Source organism: Blennius ocellaris, assembly GCF_963422515.1.
Source record: "Blennius ocellaris genome assembly, chromosome: 19".
Taxonomy (NCBI): Eukaryota; Metazoa; Chordata; class Actinopteri; order Blenniiformes; family Blenniidae; genus Blennius; species Blennius ocellaris.
The window spans coordinates 23,209,874-23,234,190 of NC_137668.1; the positions used below are offsets into that span (position 1 = coordinate 23,209,874).

Here is a 24,317-nt window from a genome sequence, read left to right on the forward strand (position 1 = left end):
TCCGTTTCGCGAAAACGTGCCTCCCTCCTCCGTGAGAGCGGGTTTACTCTGGCAGCGTCGGAACGGTGCGCTCGACCTCCGGCCGCCGCTTCCTACGAGCGCAGTTGACCTCTTTTTGTTCGTTAACTGGCATGTGTCACATTTTTCTCCCCCTTTCTTTCCACCAAACAAAGAAGGAGATGACGTCCACCTGGAATAACAGCCTTGCTTGTCCTCCTTTGGCCAAAATCAGCGTTTTTTTTAAACTTGCGGTCCCGTGCGAAGCGCGGCGCTCTCGCTCGCGTCCCCGGCGGTTCGCGAAGACGTTTATTATGAGAAATGAAGACAGGAAATATTTTTCAACGGCCTCTAGGTCCAGCTCAAACGAGGAGACGGCCCTCCGAGAACCGCGGACGGATCCAGAAGAGGAGCAGGGAAACGTGGCTTTCATATAATAATGGAATCATGAAGACAAACACGGAGCGCATCGGGCTCCTTCAAAGAGGAAATGATTTATAATGAGAGCCGACATGCGAAAACAAGAATGCGATCTCGGGGAAAGGATCGGATTGTTTCTTGGGCGAGAAGGTTGGCGCAATCCGAGGCGTAGAAAGTGTAACCGAGGAGCTGAAACACTGCATTGTTCTGTCTGCGTGTCCATTTTCTGCCTCATTTCACTGAACGTCTGGAACGAAGGCGGGGAGGGTCAAGCGCGATGCCAAAACTCCAACCGGGAGTCTCATTCTGTGATTTATAACCCAGATAACTTATTCAAAGTTTGTCCTGCCTTCCGCCTCGACTGGCTTGACGAAGGCAGGGTTCAGCGTCGACACGTCGGCAAGTCAATAAAGGTCCTGAGGCCTGCTAGCCAAACAGACGCGGTAACATCTCGAGGTGGAAACACAAAATGTTTGTGGCGTTTCGGGTGTCTGTATACGACTTTACTCGAGAAGCACTGAAAATGCAACTTTTAGAAAACGCCGCGTCGCCACACACCGGCAAGTCGCCGGACGATGAGAACATCCTTCTTCTCCTACGACTTGGTATTTTTATTTTGACAGTCTCCCGCAATAACGATCCAACTTCAACCGCCTGCCTTTTGAAATGTCCTCGTGCACGACATAAAACGAACGTCGTTTTCAGCTTTTCTGCCATTTCCGTCTTCAAAACGCTGCCGTGTGAATGTAAAACTTTTCCAAAGCGATGCGTTTTTCACTTTCAGTCGTGTTGACTTAATGGGTCGACTCATCACGATGCTTGTTACCGTGGGAACCGCCACGCGGTCACCGATACCAAACAACGGTGCTGGTTGAAGAAATTTTCATTAACGTAATTCCTTCAGTCAGGATTGGCGCTGACTCCTTGCATCCAGTGGAAGGCCGCGGTGCCGCGCTAGCGCCAGCTCGAAGGAAAATATGCTAATTCGTGAAGTAATAACGCCTCCCTGGCACTCAGATTAGCTCCGGTTCACACAGTGTCCGCGATCTCAGCCTGACCGCCGCAAACACACCGTGAAGTTCACGTCTGATCCAAACCCCCCCCCGCCCGCCTGCCCCTCCCCCCCCCCAATCCTCCCAAACGTGATTACAAGGCTGGACTCAGTTTTCTAATCACTCAATTCTTTCAGGAATCTAACAACAATTATGGGCCCGGCGGTTTCCCTCATATTTGTGTCCAAGGGCGGGAGCGAGCGGCGAGGAGCATCCCTCACAGCAAAGGTAACTAATTACTTCAGCATGCTGGCCGTGGGTGGATGTATGGGGGGGGGGAGGGGTGGAGGTTGGGGGGGGGGTGTCTTATTTCCTCATCAAACGGCGAAAATGATTTTCCGAACGTCTGCTTTCTTGGATTTGGTTCCACGTGGCTTTCACCCGCCGAGTCTTCAGGCGTTCGGAGCCAAGGTGAAATCTGGAGTCTGTCAAGTCCGGAGCCGCGCCAGGCGAGAATCTCCACCCCCACAACCCCCACAACCCCCGCCGTCTCACGCGCCGAGATAACCTGACGCACCTCAAGCCTTTCAGCGGCGCACAGGCGAGGAAAATCAGGCGGTGTGGAATATCGCTTGAGGTGTTGAATGGAAAATGTGGCTCAGAGGTTCTGGGTCCGGTTAGAGGGTCCAGAGGAACCAGGTAGAGGGTCCAGAAGAACTACCCAGAGGGTCCAGAGGAACCAGTTAAAGGGTCCAGAGGAACCAGCTAGAGGGTCCAGAGGAACCAGTTAGAGGGTCCAGAGGAACTACCCAGAGGGTCCAGAGGAACCAGTTAGAGGGTCAACAGGAACCAGTTAGAGGGTCTAGCGGAACCAGTTAAAGGGTCCAGAGGAACCAGCTAGAGGGTCCAGAGGAACTAGTTAGAGGGTCTAGCGGAACCAGTTAAAGGGTCCAGAGGAACCAGTTAGAGGGTCTAGAGGTGCCAGCCAGAGGGTCCTGAGGAACCAGATAGAGGGTCAAGGGGAACCAGTAAAAGGGTCCAGAGGAACCAGCTAGAGGGTCCAGAGGAACCAGTTAAAGGGTCCAGAGGAACCAGCTAGAGGGTCCAGAGGAACCAGTTAGAGAGCCCAGAGGAACCAGTTAAAGGGTCCAGAGGAACCAGCTAGAGGGTCTAGAGGAACAGGTTAGAGGGTCAAGAGGAACCAGTTAGAGGGTCAAGGGGAACCAGTTAAAGGGTCAAGAGGAACCAGTTAGAGGGTCCAGAGGAACCAGTTAGAGGGTCCAGAGGAACCAGCTAGAGGGTCTAGAGGAACCAGCCAGAGGGTCTAGAGGAACCAGTTAAAGGGTCCAGAGGAACCAGTTAGAGGGTCTAGAGGAACCAGTTAAAGGGTCAAGAGGAACCAGTTAGAGGGTCCAGAGGAACCATCTAGAGGGTTCCGGTTGCTTCTTCCTTCCAGCTCTGTAGCTGCTACCAGCAACATCTGTCAACATCTGGTCTCCTCCTACAGTCCTGGCTTCGTCCTCAGTCTGTCTCCTCCAATGTCTTTTTACAAGGTTTTTTTTTTCTCTCCCACTTTTTATTTATTTTCACAACTTATTCGCCAAAACACGATGAACATTTGTCAAGTTTCTGGCAGAATTCCTCCTTCAGGCTGGAACATTCAGTTGTTTTTTGTTTTTATTTGCCTCGTTTTGCAAAACCTATTGATGAAAACTTCCTCCTCTTCCGTTTTGCCACTTCGATCTAATACATATAAAACCACATTACAGTACTGCTGCTCTGTCAGGACAGTCTTTTGGTTCCTTTACTATTTTTTGGGGCAAAATTAATACGTCTAAAAACACAAACTCAAGTGCTAAAAGCGTCACATTTAAAGTTGTTCACATACGAAGTGAATCATGCTCACCGGTTTGTGTTGTGGTTATGACCGTTATCGTTTCTTTTCTTTTTTTTTTAGAAGAAAGAAAGACAAAGAAAAGCATTCTGATGGTAGAAAATGAAAAAAAAAAGTACTGTGAGATGAAAGAGTGAGAGAAATAAGGATCAGTGGAAGAAAGAGAAAGATGGTATAAATGCCTGCTAAAGTCAATAACATCATTCTCATGTAAGGTGTCTGCCTCACCAGTGTGTGTGTGTGTATATATATATATATATATATATATATATATATATATACACACACACACTGGGAACATATGTTGGTAGAATTATTTGTTATATTGCTGAATATACGCAGACTGGCACAAAAAAATACATTTTCCAATTCAAAAGTCGAATTCTTATCTCAATTTGATAAAAAAACAAAAAACAAGATTCAGCAACAGCAGCCTGTGTTGGTACATTCAAAATCTATTCACACAAACAAATATTTAAAAAAAAAAAGCTATTAAATATGGATAAGGTTTAACTCATAAAGTCAGAAATTAACTTCTTGGGGAACTCAAAGTCTGGGTTTCCCTCCTGACGCCGGATCCACAACACCGCTAACGCTCAAATGTAGACGACCCGAACTTCATGAAATCTTCATTTAAAAGACGTTTATCTCCGGCTGCTGCCCTCCTGAACTCCTGGGTCAAGCAAACACCCAACATCCTTGTGAAGGTCGCGGAAAAAACAAACAAACAAAAAAACCAACCCAGGAGATAGCGGCGGCGGCGGCGGCGGCTGGGGCGCGCACCGCTAATGTGCGGCGTGCGGTCGCCGCTGCTGTATACACTGGGTTTGTCCTGATTAGTTTGTTTAGCTCTTAAAAACCGCCCCGCCTTTCGCTCGTAAACAAACATCTCCTCCGGGGCCGCCGGCGGCTCCCGGTCGGGATTAGAAGGCCGTCGCTCGGCGACGTCGGGAGAAGCGCTTGTTGTGCTTTTTCAGCGGATAAAACGTCGACGGCCTTTGTGGAAGAACAACAGAATTAGGGTTTAATAGCGGTAAGGCGATCGTATAAAGGAGGTTCAAACAAACGGATTTACCCTCTGAGATCGAAGTCGTTGGGAGAGAATTGTTGTTTTCTCTTTCCTCAGACACAAAAACGCATTTTAACGGAGACCACTATTTGTTTTTATAGTCGAGGTCAGAGGTCAAACCAAACAACCAAACGAGCTGAAACAGACTAAAAAAGGTTAGAAGTGATCAAACTGGCGACAAAAAGCTAAAACAGCCAAATTAATTCTAAATTGTCGTCGTGATACGTCATGAAAACTACATAAATTACTTGATAGGCTGTGTGATCTTTTACTATTAAACATGTTTTAAGAATTTCATATGATGGAAAGAGATGAAAGCAATTCTTCAGACGGGAAAGTGTGCAATTTTTTTTTTTTTTGGGACCAAGATCATAAAAAAACCCCCAAAAAACCCACCCACAATGCAACAGTAATAGGAGGCTTTGACTGTGTTTTGCACCAAGTTTCATTAAAATTGTTTGGTTTTCATCATGTATAGCACATTTAAACAAAGAAAACACCAGATATGAGTCATTTCATTCATTTAGGTTTTATTCTTTGCTTTGACCAAGTAACAACTGTTTAAAAAAAACAAAACATTTTTTACAAGAGAGCAAATCGGACAAGAATAAGAGATATGCATTTGGTCATTGGATTGGAAATCCAGTCTCTATCAAAAGGAACAAAGGGAAAAAAAAAAACTAATCTCTATATAACTTAATAAAAAAAAAAAAAAATTAAGGTCACCACTTTTCTTCGTTTTGACAAAGTCTGCGGTAATAATTTATAAGCTTCATTACATACCGTTGCTTTGTGAAGGCGCGTACAGTACCGGAGTGTCGGTCGTCGGATCCCCTCTGTTAGCACTCGTGGCGTGAACGAAAGGCCGGCGGCGGCGGTGGCGGCCATGTTGCCTCTGACGTCTCGGCGCCGTCTCTTCTGGCCTGAGGCGCGAGGGGGGGTCGCGAGGTTCGGGTTGTGCGTCTGGAAACACAACCCCGAAGCTACCGTGTAAATCGTTGAAAGGAAAAAGAAAAAAAAAAAAAAAAAAAAAACGACGCAAAAACGACGTCTGTCGCGTGAACGTGGCCCCGCAAATGCAAATAGTGCGATTTATTTCATCAAATCTCCATAGGCACGTCAAAGGAATACCATCAGATGTCCTTCATTTTCTCAAAACGTTTAAGTGCAGCTTCTTTTCTTTCTTAAAAAAAAGTCAGAAGGTTGTTTTTTTTTTTTTTTTTATGCAGCTTCACTTCCTCTCAAAGTCCTTGACCAGAAGCACAGTCTGGGTTGTCGAGGAAAAAAGGAAAAAAAAAAAAAAATGGAGTGTACATTTCGACTGGCATAAACAGTACCTTGAAGATATACATAACATGAGAATGTCGGCGACGCCGGTCAACAACCGTACCCAAGTGCTTGTCCTCCGCGGAGGGACTCTCTCGCTCCCGATCGGGCGGACGTACGAGGACCGGCGACACAAACGCTTTGAACCCTTTGTTTGGCCGACAAAGAGATAATACTGACATGGAGCTTTGAAGTCGAGAGAACAAAGAAAAGGGGTGAAAGTCAGACTTTTGAGCTTCTCCTCCTCCTCCGGCTCCTTGTAAACAGTAATTTGAATGTAATGACGAACAGCCGAGGATCAAAGCCGGCGCTACAGACTATCTTGTTTGAAGGAAAAACAAAACAAAAAGTAAGTGGAACACTGATAACGGCAAGAAAACATCCCTTTTAGGTCACGGTACCCCCCCCCGTCTGTCGTCGTCTCGTTCTCGTTCTCGGGCCCAGCTGAGCGTCGCTTCACGTTTCAGCCGGCGAGGAGAAGATAAGGCAGGAATCCTTCGCCCGCCGGCGAGGCCGAGACGTGGATCCGCCGCCGTCATCGTCCGGCTGAGACGAAGCACAGCGCCGGCTCTCCAGTCAAAACGAACGAGTCCAGTCAAAACAACAAACAAACAACAACAAAAAATTTTTTGCGCTACTGGAAGTTCACCACCAGGTGACCTCATTCAAAGTCCTTTTTAAGGCACACGCTGTCGAGGGGGAGTTGTTTTTTTGTTTGTTTGTTTATTATTATTATTTTGTTTTGTGTTTTTTTTTCACCCACAAATCCTGAATGGAACCTCAGTATCTGTGCTGCACAGCCGGCGAGTTACTCAAAGGCACTTTTTGGCAAAATACGAACGTTTCATAGTGTAAAAAAGAAAGAAGAAAGAAGAGGAGTAACAAAATAAAAAAAAAAGAAAAAGAAAAAGAAAAAGACTTGTAAAAAATAAGTTAACATTACAAAAGTGTCTCGGTTTTAGGAAATACTGCTGGAGGGGTCAAGAAGGCCTCTTTGAACTTTAGCGAGACGCCAACAGCGACGTCTCTGAACAGTTTCTTTCTCAGTTCATCCGAAGTCCAGGAATGTTTGCTGGTTTGCATAGCGGGGGGGGGGGGGGGGGGGGGGGGCGAGGGGGGGGGGGGGGACGGCGACGTCGGAGAGGGGAGGGGCTAATACTTGTGCAGCAGCACCGGCACTTTGACAGTCTTGATCTCTGCTATATGAGACGACTTCTGGATGATGCAGCTGGTGGTCCCGGACATGCCGCCGTCCTTCCCTTGCGCCAAGTTGGTCAAGGCCATGGCGGCGTTGATCTCCTTCCAGTACGTCTCGTCTTTGCCCTTCACCTTCTCCTTCTGCGCGCCGCCGCCGCCGCTGCCGGGGAGGAACGACGCAACAAAACGAGAAAAAAAAAAAAAAAAAAGGAAGAAGAAGAAGAAGGAGAAACAAAAGTTAGACGTCGACTCGCTGGTGATCTGAGGGACGAGATGAAAAGAGGAAACTCGACTCACTTGTCACATTTACTGGAGGCGTGGTCGGCGGGTTCTGGAAACGAAAGCAGAGAAAGAAAATACGGTTCATTTTCTGGAGTTCTCAACCAGGATTGATTGCACACACACACACACACACACACACACACACATGCACAACAAGGTGACGACCAGGATGAAAGACGCTCCTGATGACTCATAAAGTCCATTCCCTAATATTTAGTAGGAAAACAAGCGGGCCCCGGCCAGAGTAATTGAGTTGTCCGAAGGAAATCAGATCGAAAGTGACGGAGCGTAAAAAGATTCGAGGGGGAACCAAAAAAAAAAAAAAAAAAAAAAAAAGAAGGAGGAGGAGGCAGAAAGATGGAGGCCGCCTTGCTTTTCTCCTCCTTTTCGCTCGCCTCTATCTCACATGTGAAACATTAGCGTTGGGAACAGCCAGGCAAACCGTTTATCTCGCCGTGCCGCTGGCGTTAGCGTTCAACCTGCGCAGCGCTCGCTATAAGCTAACTAAACACGCGGCTGAAGCAGGTTTGAGCGACTGAGAGGCTGAAGGGGAAAGTTCTTTGATGTTCTGATCGCCGGGACTTTAATTCGCCCCCCAAACCTTCTTTCACACAGACTTTCACGTCATCAGGGAGCGTGTTTTTTTGTTTATAAGTGCGCTTTATTTCAGCTGCCATCCCACCTTCGGACCCAGAAACACGGCCTCGTACAATCTTCGATCGCAGGATCTGCTTTGAACTCTTTGACATGCTGATGCTGATGGTTCGGATTTCATCCAAGCGGAGACGAAATCCAAAACTTCCTCTGCTTGACGTTGATTCACTGACTTTGACGCTCCGTTTAAACGTTTCAAGTGAAAACGCAAACGTTTACTGAAATTTCGCGTTTACTGAACTGCTTGACAAGTGAAGAAATGACTATGAATAACAGCAGTTCTGTAATAAGAATTTCAAATATTTAATTCTCTTCCAAAAGCTGAAAAATGATCGAATATCAAAACCCCAAAAAGAGAATTTCGTAAACACACGTTCACGCCGACTGTCCAGTATGGAGGAACTGATTCACTTCAGGTACATGAAAACTTATACATGTACTGGTGGAAGAGTCGTTGCTGTGGGGCCACAATGCTGCTCCAGGTACCGACGGGCCAAAACAAATCCTACGTTTCCCGTCTGTTTTCAGTAAAGGACGACTCTGCTCTACGTCTGGAGGAGGTTTTATTAGTTGAACCGACATCGATCAGCAGTAAAACCCTGTTTGACACTGACGGGTTCCTCATGTAGCTCAACTCTTCCCGACGCAAACACACAAACACATCGTCCCGGTTTCTCCAAACACTTTTCCCAATAAAGCAAAAACATCTCGTCTTGAAGAGTCGGCTCTTCCGCCGACGCTCCTTAACCTCCAACTTATGAAGATCTTTCCTCATTTGTCATTTTCTCCGTACAAAGAGAAGGTCAGTCGAGGACGGAGCGACCGGGGGGGTGTTCAGTGTGGTCGTCAGACAACCGCAGAGCCCTGAACTCCACACACACGGGATTTTGTCGTTCTGCTTCGTCACCCCCGACCTCGCCAGAGCCCTCCGTAGACGTTCCAGATTTCTGGATCCAGAGGAGCTGCCTAATTATTCCCAACGCCTCGCTCTTGTTTTCCAAAACTGCTCCAACGTAGCGTGACCCATGCTGACAGTACCGCCTATTTTTTTTCTTCTTTTTCCCCACACAAAGGCTCTGGGCTAATGTGGGCCTGATTATGAAATTTCCTGTACTCCTTCGTTCGGTAATAGGTGTATTCCGCAGAGAGAGATTGACTTCACTCGGCACAATTTTCCTGAGCGGATCGCTTCGAAGACGGAGGAGAAGGAATGCGTGAGCACGTGTGCGATCGAGATGAGGACGTGATAACCCCGGGAGGTTTTCACCTTCGGTGCACAAAGACGCTACGGATAAATCCTGCACATTTTCGTCTGGCTGCAACTCCCGACAGTCCCACCCCCCCCAACCCCCCCACATCTTTATCTTGCTTCATCAGTGAACTGATCTTCCTCATGTCCCTAGTTTACTCCTTCCTCCGGCCGTAGTGACTTACTGTAGTACCCGCCGCTCCAGGTATTCCAGGACCGGTCGGCCAAAACAAATCCTACGTCTGTTTTCGTAAAGGACGGCTCTGCTCTACGTCAAGAAAGGGTTTCATTGGAAGAACCTATATTTGTCTCCCCCTTTTTTTTACATCCCCTGTATTTTTTCAAACTTAATCGTGAATATCGGGCCGATACTTGAAGGCGTCCTCATAGCTCTTAATCCTGGCCGGCACTCCAAAGCCGATCGGTCCTGATTAGAAATACACTCTCTAACGGTACACTCTGATTACAAGCCAGTTACAACAGTTTCGTGTGACGTTGTAACCCCCCCCCCCCCCCCCCTTTGATGTTGTGGAGGGCAGCAACATCAAAGAGCAGCAACACTGCAGAGGATAGCGTGCACTTGTGTGGCGTGGAGTCACCGCGGGTTGCCGCCTGTGAGTCTTTTCCATCCGCGGCTTTAAGTGTTTCCAGCGTGCGACGCAGCCGCCGTCCAGATGCTATGCTAACAAAGCGCCGCTGCCTTGCCTCTTTTCTTGACGACCCGACCAAGCGGAGGAAGACGCCGACGTTAAACTGCGGACATCCTTCCTCCACCTCCGTTTAAGGAAACCCCAGAATCTCACATCGGTCGACCGCAAGGTACCAAAAAAAAAAAAAAAAACCCCAAAAAGAAAAACAACAAAACATCTTATTTCTAAAACCTGTTGCCTAAAACATCCAAAAGTCAGACTTTTTAAAACAAAGCGCCGCGCCAAAGACTCAATAAATCTCCAATAAATCATTTTCCTCATCCTTTTTCTTTGTTTTTTTTTAAAACTTTACTACTCTGCTACTGGATACTCAGTCAACTTTGCTGTTGCCTTTGGGCGCCGCTGACGGCGGGGGTTTTCACGGGCCGCCAGAGGGGGAAAGCTAAGAAGCCTGATGGTTTCTGGCACGGCGCTGGAAGTCCAAAAACACGAGCTCACTTAACATCGCGGCGGGGTGATGGAGGGAGAGAGAGAGAGAGAGAGAGAGAAGACGAGACAGATTAGCGAAGGAATGAGGTTTCACCTGTTGAGACGACAGGGGGGGGGGGGCTATCATCACTACCATCTGCTGCTGTTGTTGTTAGCAACACGCAAACAATAAACAAGGCAGGCCCCCGCTACACAAACCCTGGGCTGGGCCGAATTAGGCAGACAAATAAACACACAAACGCACTCACATGCAGGCCCTTTTATGAGATTTGAGGCTTTCGGGCCGGCGGTCGGATCCAAAGTGACTTAAAATAAGTGTCAATTCTTAGTCGCCCCAAAATTGCACGTTGCCAAAAATAAGTCCTCAGTAGGTTTTACAATAATCTCACCCCCCCCTAAAAAAAACACCAAACGAGGTCAAAAAGACACGACAGATACGAGAATGGACGCCGGTTTTGAGATTTTTTCAGTGGGAAAAAAAAAAAACTGTGGACGTGCGCTCACTTGCCCAGCGTTGCATAAACTCTGGAATCTCCTACCAAGACTCAAATGTCTACTAATTAACTTGGCTGGACGCTCATTTTGATGCTGCTGAGTACTGCAAAGAACAACAGGCTACTTCTGTTACACGATTCCTTTTCTCTAAATGAATCACTGCTGTGTCTTTGGGGTCGAATATCAAACCAATTAAAATGATTTTTCACCGTTATCTTTGACTGTTTTTTTGTGCGCTTTGGAAAAGAGTAGACTTGTCAGTGAAAGTGGCGGCCGGAGGTTTGCCGGTTTATAACAAATAAACAGCGGAAATGTGGAAACGTGTTTGACAAAAACTTCTCGACAAAGAGAAACCGGTGGGGATCTGACGTCTGATGAGGTTTATGTGTATGCAAATAACCAGCGATTACACACACACACACACACACACATTTTCCGACGCCAACACCGACATGGCTGCACGTGAAAATACAATTCTCTGATGAAACACCAATAAACAAGCCGCTTTGGTGCAACGCGTTGGTGTGATTACGTCTTCCTGTCCCGCGGTGATGTCATTTCTTATGGTTGGAAATTTTCACAATCAAGTAAATTACAAATAATTTGGCGGTAATTAGTCACATACACACGTCTGTCATCTGCATAACGAGACATCCGCACAAGGTCAACCTGCAGAATCGGTTATTTGTGTGATAATAGAGACTGGGGTCGTTCATATTTCAGATTCACGATGGAATTCATTTTCTTCTAACATCTGCAGCCATATGAAAAAAAAGCAAATACTTTTACGATCACAAAAGCTAACAATTATTTCTGCTCATGTATCAGAAAACTACTTTTTTTTTGTCAAAAGAAACTTTAACTTTTTCCTTCCCGGGAAGAAAAACATGCCAACTGATGACTTATGAAGGTTTTACTAGAACAACCGTTGGGTTTCTGGCTCCTGACTCAGAATAAGTCACTCAGAAAAACTGCCAACTCAAAGGTTTTACTTCACTCATTCAGAACTTTTTTTTTTTTTTTTAACTAACAAGGTCCATGCAGAGAAAGTTCTCTTCGACCGTAGCGATGAGCTTTTCTTCCGAGAAGCGCCGATGAACTTAGACGAACTCAGACGAATCCAAACAATCGTTGAAAGTCAGGAAATGAGCTCAGCCGATTTCCTCGGAGGAAAAAAAAAAAAACACAAAACAAACAAAAAAAAACACCTCATGAGGCGTTTGGAGGCTCGACAAATCTCGCTGACCTGCGCTGTCTTTGAAGCGTCGAGGCCGGCGGTCCGGGATCTGAAGATGAGTCAGGTGTTACTGTGACGACGTGGAGCGGGAAACGACGAGCTATGACTCCTAGAACCCATTTTAACCTCAACAATCCAGTCAGAAGGCTTTAAAGTGGAACGAGTCGACTGAACGAACCGTCTTAAAAAAAAAAAAAGATCTTTAACGTTTCATTCTCTCGTAATTTGACACCGACTTCACCTCGCGTCGAGGTCACAGCGGCAGGAACGTCGGCGGCGGTCTGCGAGCCGGAGGAAGAACCTCGCTACTTGACACCCTGGCGACGTTTCTAATGAAGAGAAAAGTGGACGAATTCAAGTCGCCTCCCGTTTTCCTCAAACGTGCAGACGTGACCGCAATGATCGATTCACTCGTGGCCAAGTCTTTAGTTTTTTTTTTTTTTTTTTTGGTTTCGGCCAGAAGGGAAACCCTTCAAATGGCGGCCCAACGCCACCGTTGATCTGAGCTCCAGACCGGAGGTGCGACCGCTCTCTCCTTCAAACGTCTCCTCTGATGATCTGTGCTTTTTTATAATGTCAAGAAGAGTCTGTGAATGAAGTCAAGCGATGCTCCGGCGGCGGCGGCGGCACCGCTCTCACACCGCCGCTCCCGGCGAGCAAAACTGTCGGTTCCATTGCGTCGGCCAAAGCCGTCATCCACCCTATGAATTTACTGCTTTCTGTGTTTTGCCCTTTCATCACTTTCATCTCTTTGAAAAAAAAAAACACAGAATAATTAGTTCTCACAGTATTAAGTTGAACAGATAACGAGCTTCTGCCCGGGAACGACTTTCCAATCTGCCATTTTTTTTTTTTCCTCCAGTATTTTTATTATATATATTTAATTTTTTTTCCGTGTCTGGCCAGCAGATGACACACTGGTGCGGTGGTCCTCGCCGGCGAGGAGGATTTCCTTGTGTCTTCTCGCTGGACGGAGGGATAATAACAGTGCTGGAGGTGTTTAAAGGCTACCAGGTCGTCGTCGTGGTTACGAGTGCCAGTAAACACGACGTAATCAGGGTGGGGGGGGGGGGGTAATCATTCCTCCGCGACGCCGACGGAAGCTGCTTCATCGCCTCTCACACATGCAGCGCCATCTGGTGGTTGGAGGGACGCCTCCTCGTTTTTCGCAATAATGTTGCGAAAGTCGACGAAGACGCAACTTTTTCTGAAAAGGGCTCGCCTGGTGCAACTTTTCGAAAGAAAAAAGTTCATCTCCAGAGGGTCACGGCTCCCAGTCCATCGTCTCCTTTTATTTTCACAGTCGCCGTGATAACAATCCAACTTGTTCGGTTGTGGTTTCATCACAAAGACCAAGCAACAGCACCCACTAGTGGCCCGACACGAAAACGCCGTCATTTTCCCCCGTTTCCGTCACAATGTAAACGTAAATTTTCCGAGACTAAAATGCAAAAACGATGTAAACGTTGTACAGAAAATTGGCTCCTGCCATTAAATCTCTCAGAAGATGGTCAGAACTACGAAACACTTCAGAAAGTGCAACAACATTTCGTCTTCAATAGCCTCGAATTATCTGGAGAAAAGTTCTACGATGAAATCCAGTATGGAACTCGGCTTTAACCACTCGAGTGTGAATTTATCAGTTAAATTAATGTTGAGTACTGCATAATAACTAATCATACTTTATTAATAACAATCTTTTTCTACATTGACCTATCAGGCATTAAGGCACCACGAGGAGCTGGCAGGGGTCAAGGGTCAAGCTCAGGGAGCCACCTGTGGGAATCAAACCAGCAAACCTCCACAACACCACTTCCAAATAACATGGAAGTTCAATATTTCCTCTATTGCGCACGCCGACTTCCTGATGAAGATACATTAGCGAGAAATCGTTCCGCCGAATTAGAACCAGACTTGACGAACAACCTGATCCAGGGTCTGCGGTGCTTTAATATCACAAAGCAATCAGCGTTAATTAAAGTCACATTAACGTAACGATTAACTTTTCATCATGGCTGAACGGAACCGACGGGGGAGAAGGTGACGTCTTTGACGGACGGACCTTTTAAAAAAAAGCACGCACATTAGAAAGAGGGGAAGAAGAGGGAAAACGGAAAAAGAAAGAGAAAGAAGCCCGAACCACAAATGAGCATTATTGAGATTTTTAAGTGTTTACATGTGCACAAAAATAGCCTGTTTTTTGGGAGCTGGAGGCCAAATGATATGTTTTCGCCGAACGCACTGCATCATTATGTCGCAATTCCTCAGTCGGACTGCTGTGTAACACTGTGTGTGTGTGTGTGTGTGTGTGTGGGGTCACACCTCTCGCTCTCTCATTAAACCTCTCCTCGCTCTCCTCCGTCCCGTGGGAACACGACGGCAGCCCCATTGTTCTCGACACGGCTCTGGGGTTTTTTCTTTTTTTTTTTTAAAATGGAAACAATTTGTGTTTTATAAGAAGCGGGGCCGTGCGGCAGCTGCGCTTTCTGGATCTGATGACCTGATTGTGTGTGTGTGTGTGTGTGTGTTTTTTCCAGAAAAGTCCATGGCGTGCTGGAGATTTAAAAAGCCATCAGGTCGCGAAGGGAACTTATTATTCCCGGCAGTTTCTATGTCAGGGCGTCTCACGTCCCACGTTTTTTTTTTTTTTTTTTCTCTCGTCTGTTCACACTCGCCTCCGTCTGCCCGCCGCCGCCGCCGCCGCCTTTTCATCCACCTTAACGCCGGGATTGCGGCTCACCTCCGCCGAGTCGCAGCTGAAGGCTGAAGGGTGTTTACAAAAAGACGGGATCGAAAAATACCAACGTTCGCACCGGGTCGTTTAAAAAAAGACCAAATCTTTCACACAAACCAGAATAGAAGCCGCACTTAAGGAGCCGTGAGCTTCGTGCCAAACCTGTAGTGCCGAGAGAACAAGAAGCATAGAGACGTCCTAGCCAATCAGAATCCAGGAAACAAAAACACATCCATGACGAAATCGCGGCCATCAACATACAAGGACGTCGATTTCTAGGACAGTAACTGTACAACACACATGATGCTGTGTTGATATTAGAGTAAAGAAAACGCATTGAAATATCAGTTTATCACAGCTGAACACACTAATTTCTATAACTTTCAGAGCAAACATCCCGTCAGAGATGTTTCTACGTATTTTCATCCGTTTTACTATAAATTACATGAAAAAGCGAAAGAAAAATGTAATAAAATGGACTGTAAGATACAATAAAATGTTCTTTGACATAGTAAGTACAGCATCAGATATTTAATATCTATCCTCAAACTGCGTTAGCGCCGCTGGATTTAAGCGTTCAAATATTAAGATTATTCCAATTATCACGAAAAGCGTGAAGAAAGATCCATTGTCTTACTAAAGCGTGACGGAAAAACCCCACGAAAAGCCGCATACTAATTAAAAGTGCTATTTTAAGTTCAGCTTTTTTTGGTAAATTACCACAATAAAAGCTTGGAACACGTCTATCCACACCCATAATCTCACACACACACACACATGAATTATTTCCTTCCTCGGTCCACAAAAGTGTCAAAATGACCAAAACTGTGCACTAAAAATACACCAATCAGATATTTAATGACCTTTTTTTTCCTCATGAGATAAACATGAAAAACAGGCTACATTTAATTTTACAAATCCTACTAATTCAAGAGCACGCAACGTGAAACCAGCCAAGTTCTCCCACTATTGGATGATAGGGGGTTAAAATGAGGCGAACAAATGATTAGAAAAAAAAAAAAAACCTCCGCCGAGTCTCTGAATACTTTCTGCTTTACATTTTCGACGTTTAAAAAGACTCTGCGGAGGCACACGATCATCTCCGGAGCTTCCCCAGGCTCATATTGTCATTATGAACTGTCCGCAGGTCCAGACACCACCGCGGAGAAATTAGAAAAAAAAAAAAAACGATGGCTATGTTCTGTAATTTGGATGAACTTTACCTTCACCTCGGTGTAATTATCAAACCTCACCCACTCCCAGAGTCCCAGGCCTGTTCCTGAGCAGCTGGAGAGGAAACACACACACACACACACACACACACACACACACACACACACACACACACACACACACACACACACACACACACACTGGAACGACGGTCCCTTCCATATGAATCCGTGGAAACAGCGAACCGTCGCCAGGTCCTCCACGTCTCTCGCTTCGCTCCGTCGGCTGACCCCGCGAGTGTTTTGACCGTCGCACCCAAGAGGCTCCGTCCAGCGTTATACGGAGACACCCCCCTCCTCCCCCCCCCCCCTCCCACCACTCCCCCCCCCCTCCCCCATCATCCCGGACTCTCGGCGCTCTTAAATCCGACAATCGGCGACGCGACCAGATGAATCCTCGCCGTTCGGCTCGCTCTCCGGGGACGAAGCCAAGAGGGACGAAATCAAGCGAAGGAAAAAATTATGGAAATCTCTTTTTCTTTTTTTTTTATCAGCAGCGACCGTCACATCTTTTTTTACTTAAATCCAAACTTTTTTTAATTTTTTTTTCCCCCACATAAAGTCTCGAAGCGTCTGGAAATCAGAAGTGGGTTAAACGGAAACGCCGTTGGGACGTCGAATCATCAGATCAGAGAAACTTTCTCTTGTCTGACATCGAGTTCAAACTTGACCGTCGCTTTGCCAAATCCAGCGTCCGAACTGGAATAGTTATCTTTTCGCCGCGTTGTTGAAGCTAAACAGGAAAACGATTTACCGCGTCGTCGTCTTCTTCAAAGAACAAAAGTCTTCCTCGGTGGCGGCGTTACACGAGCAACTGTAAAACCAAACGTGCTGCGAAACGGCGAAAATATCAAAAACCGCCAAACAGAACAAGAAGGACAAATGCTTGTCATGTATTTTGATGACGTGTGAGAAAAAGACTTGTCCTTTTATATGTTTTACGAGAGAAATACCGAGTTCTTCAACGGGCCGACGGTTACCATGGTAACCATTTGAGCCCCTTAAGAAAAAAAAGGTCACTCAGAGAAGTGGCCTTGTGATCAGAGGTTGCTAGTTCAAATCCCATTCTCATTATGAGTGAATGAATTAATGGTTTACACAGTTCAGGCAGTTCATCGCGCTTAAAAGTTCACGCACACATTTTTAGTTTTTTGGGCGATTTCTGCCACCGAAATGATTTTGAAGCTGAAGCCAAGACTTATTTTTGCCATTTTAGCCTTTAAAAATCCATAGTTACTCAGCAAACCAGTGATACTTAAAAACCCCAAAACATAAAGAAGTAAAGGAGTCACTAGAGTTGATTATTTCTCAGTTGACTAACACCTGCAGCATCATAACAGCGCGACGTCACGACGGTGGATTTAATGATTTTACGCTCTAAACGGAGCTGCGGTTGAATAAAAGGCTGATTGAGCCACACGTCAGACTGCAAGTTAAAAAAAAAACAGCCAAGGTGCACCTGAATACACTTGATTCAGAGCATAAAAATCAAGACCAGAGTCTCGTGTGTAACGAAGAAAAAAGAAAAGAAAAGAAAAGAAAAGAAAAGAAAAGCCATTTTCTTAATTTATAGCATAAAAAACAGCACATAAAAAGTGTAGCTATTGGAAACTTGCTGACTTTCCTCCGTCTTCTTGATGTTTCTCCACATCAAGAAGACGGATCGGCGCTCGGCTGCAACCCGAGTCCACGAAAGTGGTGGGGGGGGGGGGGGGTTGGGGGGGGGGGGGGGGGGGGACCTGAGAAAAAGCACCACCAGTCAATCTCGTGCCGCCGGCCCGGATCGCCGCGCCGCGGAGTGATGTGTGCGTGCGGCGATCTGTGCGATATCGGGGGGGGGGGGGCGGGGGCTGGAGATGTGGTGCCGAGCGAGAAGAAGGAAAACAGGGGGGGGAGGGGGGTGGGGGGCAGATTCCTGCCATTTAATATCCCATTAAAGGGTAATTTGGCATGAAAACCCCTGCATGTGTGCTGGAATTCTGCTGCTCCTTCTGTTCAATGACATTCCCCGCAGGCTTTGGTGTGTGTGTGTGTGTGTGTGTGTGTGTGTGTGGTGTTTGTACTGGACGTGTGTGTGTGTGTGTGTGTGTGTGTGTGTGTGTGTGTGTCCGGGCCCCCGTGCACGAGTCCTTTCAAGCCGGCAGAAGTTTAGTTTTCCACTGGGGTAAAAAATCTCCTCTCTCCATCTCCTGCCACGTCTGACTGCCCTCTGTAGTCACAGGGCTGCAGCCCCCCCCCCCCCCCCCCCCCCAACCCCCCCGCCCCCCCACCACCACCCTGACCCCCCCATTCGGCCAATGGCACGGCGCTCGCCGGGCACGCCACTCCCGCCCCGACCAATTACGAGCAGGAATCTGGACGCGAGAGACGCCGACGGCGGGACGATCGACGAGCTCCAGTCTTACTTGTTCTTTTTTTTTTTTTTCTTCTTCTTCTCTCCTTTTTTTTTTTTTTTTTTTTTGTGTGTGTAACCGATTTATGCGAAACGTTACGAAAACGTTGTAAAACTATTTGTGAAAAAGAGGAATGCGTTCGGTACGGAAATATCCGGGAATGCGCAGGCCGCGGGATAAGAAGGGAGAAAAGAAAAGAAAAAGAAAGAAAAGAAAAGGAAATGATGCAAACTCGGGCTTAAAAACGATTTCTGCTCCGCCACTCTTTCATTTGCTCCGTCTGCGGCGGCGAGATCAAGAGCCGAATTAAATTTCATTTTCTCCTCTTTGTTTGGTTGCTGGATTTTTGGGGGGGTGGGTGGAGGAGGGGGTGGGGTGGGTGGGGGGTGGGGGGGGGGGGCAGGTGCTGGATGAGTCAACGCGCTCCTCGGAGAACTTTCCGTATGTAACAGAAGAGAAACACGTCTGTGACCGCGCCAGAAATCCAAGAGGGAGACGTCGACGCAAGGAATCATATTAAGCGTGGAGATAAAATAGTTCGTCTCGATTAAAAACAGAAGGACGGCCAGGTGAGTTAATCCTGTTTTGGGGTGGGGGAGGGGGGAGGGGGGCGGGGGGGGTTAGAATGTGGGGAGTTATAGGTCTCTCTTGGTCCTTCACCGGCAGGTGCTTCGCCGTGAGGAGAGTTTCTCTGGGGGGTCACGGCGCCTCCAGGAGGACGGTCGCGCTCGCTCAGGCGTTTCAAGCCCAACACACACACACACACACACACACACACACACACACACACACACACACACACACACACACACACAATCCTTCACGCTAAGCTAATACGAAACAGCCTCCGCCGCCTCCACCTTCGACCCTCGGCAGGAAAATACGGTTCGGAATTTTGTGTTTTTTCCTCAAACGGGGGGAACCCCCCCCCCCCCCCCCCCCCCACCCCCCCACCCCGATCGAACGAGACGATTTTCACTCGACTTTGAAATGAAACCTCAGACCTGTGAGGTCCGACGTCACAGTGGAGTCCAGACGGGCCCTCACCGCCACGCTCATTCACACTAACGGCCAATAAGCGAAGCTGCATTTGGGAATAAAAAAACTTTTCTTTGCAGGTTTTGTGTCGTTCGTCGGTAGTCGGTACGGTCGGTACACGTTTTCATCAAACTACACGTTGAAGAATCTGTCTGTAAAACAAAAGTGATGCAAACTGACGTGAAAGTGCTGAACTGTGGCATTCTTCGAACGCGTGTTAATTCTGCCGGAAACCTCGTAAAATCCAACTCAAGTTTCTGTATTGTATTTTCCTCGCAGATAAGATGTTTTGGGGGTTTTTTCCGCCCCCCCCCCCCCCCCCCCCCCACCTTCAGACGGAGAGGTTGTGTTTGTGCCGTGTCACACACTCCTGCATGGTCTGCTGCTCTCACAGCAGGACCTGGACTCCGGATCAAAGCGTGCCAAGCAGTAGTCTGAGAGCGAGTGAGCGAGCGAGCGAGTGAGCGAGCGAGCGAGCGAGCTCCACATGCCTTGTTGTGTCTGGACTGTTAAAGCCTGCTGACAGGAGCTGAAGTGGGTCAAACACCACACACACACACACACACACACACACACACACACACACACACACACGGAGTGTGTGAGGTGACAGTACAGCCGCTGCGCTTTGACCACGTGAAGCCCGACGAAAGTCTTTCGACTCGTGCGCGGCGAGGGTGGGACACAAATGAAAATGGATGCCGCCGAGCGCCGCTAGCAGAGATAGCTCGGGGGGGAGAGAGAAGGTGCGCGAGTCGCGGCGGCTCCTTACCGGTCCCGGTAGACGAAGTTGGCCTCGGCCTCGGAGGAGGACGGCGACAGCAGCTCGTCGTCGTACTCGTTGGAGCTGAAGGAGCCCGAGTGGTTCCTCTTGCGGGCGTCCATGACGGCGTTGGCCACCATGACGTGGCGCAGCGAGTCGTTCAGGTAGCGGTGCAGCAGGCTGCTCTTGTACTTCGGGGGAGACACGTAGTCGTCGGGCTCGGCGGCCGAGCGCAGGCCCGCGCCCATGCCCATGCCCATACCCATACCCATACCCATGCCCATGCCCATACCCATACCCATACTCATACCCATACCCATACTCATGCCCATCCCCATCCCATGGCCACCATGGAGGAGCCCTCCTTCTTGATCACACTCTGGTACATGGAGGCTTGTTGAGCTCCTCAGGGCCGCTCTGTGTCCTCTGAGGATTGTCCCCATCTGCAGACACCAAGAACATCACTTCAGATCAAGACATGAGCAGGCAGAGTCTCAACAGTCAGGGTGGAGGGAGGAACAGTCAGGGTGAGGGGAGGAACAGTCAGGGTCTGGGGAGGAACAGTCAGGGTCTGGGGGAAGAACAGTCAGGTCTAGGAGAGGAACAGTCAGGGTCTAGGGGAAGAACAGTCACGGTCTAGGAGAGGAACAGTCAGGGTCTAGGGGAAGAACAGTCAGGGTCTGGGGGAGGAACAGTCAGGGTCTGGGGAGGAACAGTCAGGGTCTAGGGAGGAACAGTCAGGGTCTAGGAGAAGAACAGTCAGGGTCCTGGGGGAAGAACAGTCAGGGTCTGGGGAGGAACAGTCAGGGTCTAGGAGAGGAACAGTCAGGGTCTAGGGGAAGAACAGTCACGGTCTGGGGGAGGAACAGTCAGGGTCTAGGGGAGGAACAGTCAGGTCTAGGGGAAGAACAGTCACGGTCTGGGGGAGGAACAGTCAGGGTCTAGGGGAAGAACAGTCACGGTCTGGGGGGAGGAACAGTCAGGGTCTAGGGAAGAACAGTCAGGGTCTAGGAGAGGAACAGTCAGGGTCTAGGGGAAGAACAGTCAGGGTCTAGGGAAGAACAGTCAGGGTCTGGGGGAGGAACAGTCAGGGTCTAGGAGAAGAACAGTCAGGTCTAGGGGAGGAACAGTCAGGGTCTAGGGAGGAACAGTCAGGGTCTAGGGGAAGAACAGTCAGGGTCTGGGGGAGGAACAGTCAGGGTCTGGGGGAAGAACAGTCAGGGTCTAGGAGAGGAACAGTCAGGGTCTAGGGGAAGAACAGTCACGGTCTGGGGAGGAACAGTCAGGGTCTAGGGGAGGAACAGTCAGGGTCTAGGAGAGGAACAGCCAGGGTCAGGGGGAAGAACATCCAGGGTCGGGGGAGGAACAGTCAAAGTGTGGGGGGGGGGAACAGCCAGGGTCGGGGTGATGCCTTTTCCATTTGTCTTTCCTTTTTCTATATGAAACCACGATGATCAAGCAGAAGGTAATACAATGAATTCTTTTAAAAAACAAAACATTTTAAGAGTATGTAGTAGTAGTAGTAGTAATGAGATGTAACTGTTCTTTCAGGGGAACAGTTACAGCAGCTGCAAACTATACATGAAGGCTTATTTTGAAAACAAAGCATCTAGGCCCCATTTAGACGAGTGATTGAAGAGGCAACTTCTTGAAAACTATTCTAAGCTAATTCAGGCTATTTAATCAAGCCCTGCTCTGTGTAATTTGACACCAGCCTCATGACAAGCTGACTATAATTTCACATTTTCGGTCACATTACATGGGAAAAGCAATGGGAAAATGTCGAGTGATTTTTCTCTCCTCTGTTCGTTCGCCTGGTCGTTCTGAAGGTAAATGCCGGGGCAGAGGAGATTTTAAAAACTGGCACCGGATCAAGACGGAGAACCCGGGCCAGACGTTAGGGAGCGTTGCCAAACCGGAGTGAATGAATCATTTCAGGTCGCTTAAAGCACAAGATTCTACCTGGAGGGAAAGGGGGGATGGGGATGGGGGGCACTGCACTGGAAAACCAGATATATCATCTGGAGGAGGAAATCAGTGTAACTGCGGCAGGTTGGAGGTTCGATTCTCCCCGGCTGAATCGCAGCGCTAGCTCCCACGTATCAGAAGCCCTCGGCAGTAAATCCTCACGGCTTCTCCAAAAACAAGCCGGACCATTTCAGGACAGCGAGAGGAATGCGGGGTCGGAATCGGACGCCATAAATAGGCCCGCGGAAACAAAAAAGCTCCGGCTGAGAGGGACGTATGCGAGGGCCCCGCTCGGCGTGGAGGTCAGGAGCTTGTGGACGACCATAATGTGACAGGAGGAAGGAGACGGGTGAGACGTAGCGAGCTGTGGCCGAAAACAAACGCAAAAAACACCGTACGGGCGTTCCTCGGCCGGCCGCACGCCCCGTTGAAGGTTTAATTAGAGATCCCCGACGCCACAAACCCTCTCGTCCCCTCGCTTCATTCTTACGCCGCTTTCTCAAAAATGCTTCCCAAAGCATGTTTTGAGGGAAAGAGAGAGTGAGAGAGAGAGAGAGAGAGAGAGCGAGCGAGAGAGAGAGACCCCCCGCTGTGGGATCCTCTCCGGCTGACGGACAGCCGCTCGTTTCCAATTGCAGGCTGGGTTAGACGCGAGGCCGCGCTAATGACAGCGTGCCGCCGCCCACCGCCTCGCCGTCCGGCTTTCTGGGCGACGGTCTGGCCTCGGGCCCCGCGCCATGTCTTCACGCTGCGTTTTAAGTTCTGGGGACACGAGACGCATGATGTCAGGAAAGTTTCCGCAGGGTGCATCGAGTTCGCCGCGGGACGTCGACCTGCAGCCGTCGGCGCTGGTGTGAGGACAGAATCCATCCATCCACACACAACGCTGTAAATTAAAGACTGATCGCACACGGACGCAGTCCAAATTAAAAAAAAGGAACACAAAGACTGCCGCTTTATCGTCCTTGGTCCCAGTGCAGCAGGAGCGAGAGAGTCGAGTCCCCGCGCCGCGGCACTGATTAACCTGATCGCGGGCCGGGGGCACCACCGCGTCGGCCCTTCGACGATCCGGTGGCGAGGAAGTGACTGCGGTGCTTTTGGCAGTGAAAGCCAAGTAGTATCTAAACAAGGTGTGAAACACTTTCTCACTGTAGAAATTCTTCATCTTCCACATTTACAGTGTTAATTTCTAGCTCTTGAATCAATAACTGAACTGGAATTCTCAAAAGTTGCACAGGAAATTGGCCGATGACCTTTTTTTTAAATGAGTAAATCTCAACATGAGCTGGTGCCTTCATCCAAACTGCATCTGACGTGTGATTTTCTGTGGAAGCAGGTGAAAGCAACGGCTAAATACGGAGAGAGCAGTGAGCCAAACAACTACCCAGCATTCCAGTTATGACTGGATCAAGTAGATTTGAATGGGCGATATAGAAATACACAACGAGGTGAAACATCGGGCCTCTAAATGGTGAGACGTCACTGTAATCAGCGTTTGGAAACGCGATGGTGGAAATGTGATTCCTGGTGGTTCAGCTTTTATTCGCTTTTTGCAATACTAACGATCCAACTACAAGGCAAGACTGAATTTATGGAAACGCGAAGAGCAACCGGAGAGGAGTTGGACCGCCATCCACCGTTACTAACGAGGAAAACCGGGCCTTTCTGCTTCAGCTGGTGTCTTTGGGTTCCTATGACCATTGACTTTGTTTTCGCAGGTTTTTTTAAAAGGGCCAGAGGTAGGGCCGCTACCCTTCACTTCCTCTGGAGGCCTTTTTTGCCGACTCGGCGTACCTTCTGAGCAGCTGTCGTCGCTGCTGACGCTCAGCCTCTCGCGTTGCCCTGCACGTATTTGTTGTAGAGCTTGATCCGCAGCGCCCAGCTCAGGTCCGGCTGCCGCACCGTGTTCTTCAGCCGCCGCCTGGCGTTGGCGAACCAGTTGGACACCTGAGGAAAGGAGCGGAGGGTGAGAGGCGGGAGGGGCGTGGGGTTCGGGGGAGAAACGTATGTCATTGTTTGCCATCCGTCTCATTCAGGAGAACCGAGAGAGAGAGAGAGAGAGAGAGAGAGAGAGAGAGAGAGAGAGAGAGAGAGAGAGAGAGTCAGGTTGCAGAGTGCAGGAAACACCCCAGACGCTCTGCAGAGGCACCTCGCCGTGCATCTTCTCCGTCTCAACGCCACGCAGAAACAGTCAACGCCGGCCGCCGGCTGGACGGGCGGCGAGCGCAACGTTTCATT

The 24,317-nt window shown here is 48.5% G+C and overlaps 1 protein-coding gene across 1 annotated transcript in view; it reads right to left on the minus strand.

The window, feature by feature from the left end:
- Positions 1-6,850: 6,850 nt before the first annotated feature.
- mkxa (mohawk homeobox a) overlaps positions 6,851-24,317 on the minus strand; it is a gene marked incomplete at both ends in the record, with an annotated part of 26,475 nt that continues 9,008 nt past the window's right edge. The window contains 2 exons of the mRNA XM_080515147.1: positions 6,851-7,055; positions 7,193-7,226. Of these exons, the coding sequence (XP_080371273.1) occupies positions 6,851-7,055; positions 7,193-7,226 (239 nt within the window). The remainder of the gene's footprint in view (positions 7,056-7,192; positions 7,227-24,317) is intronic.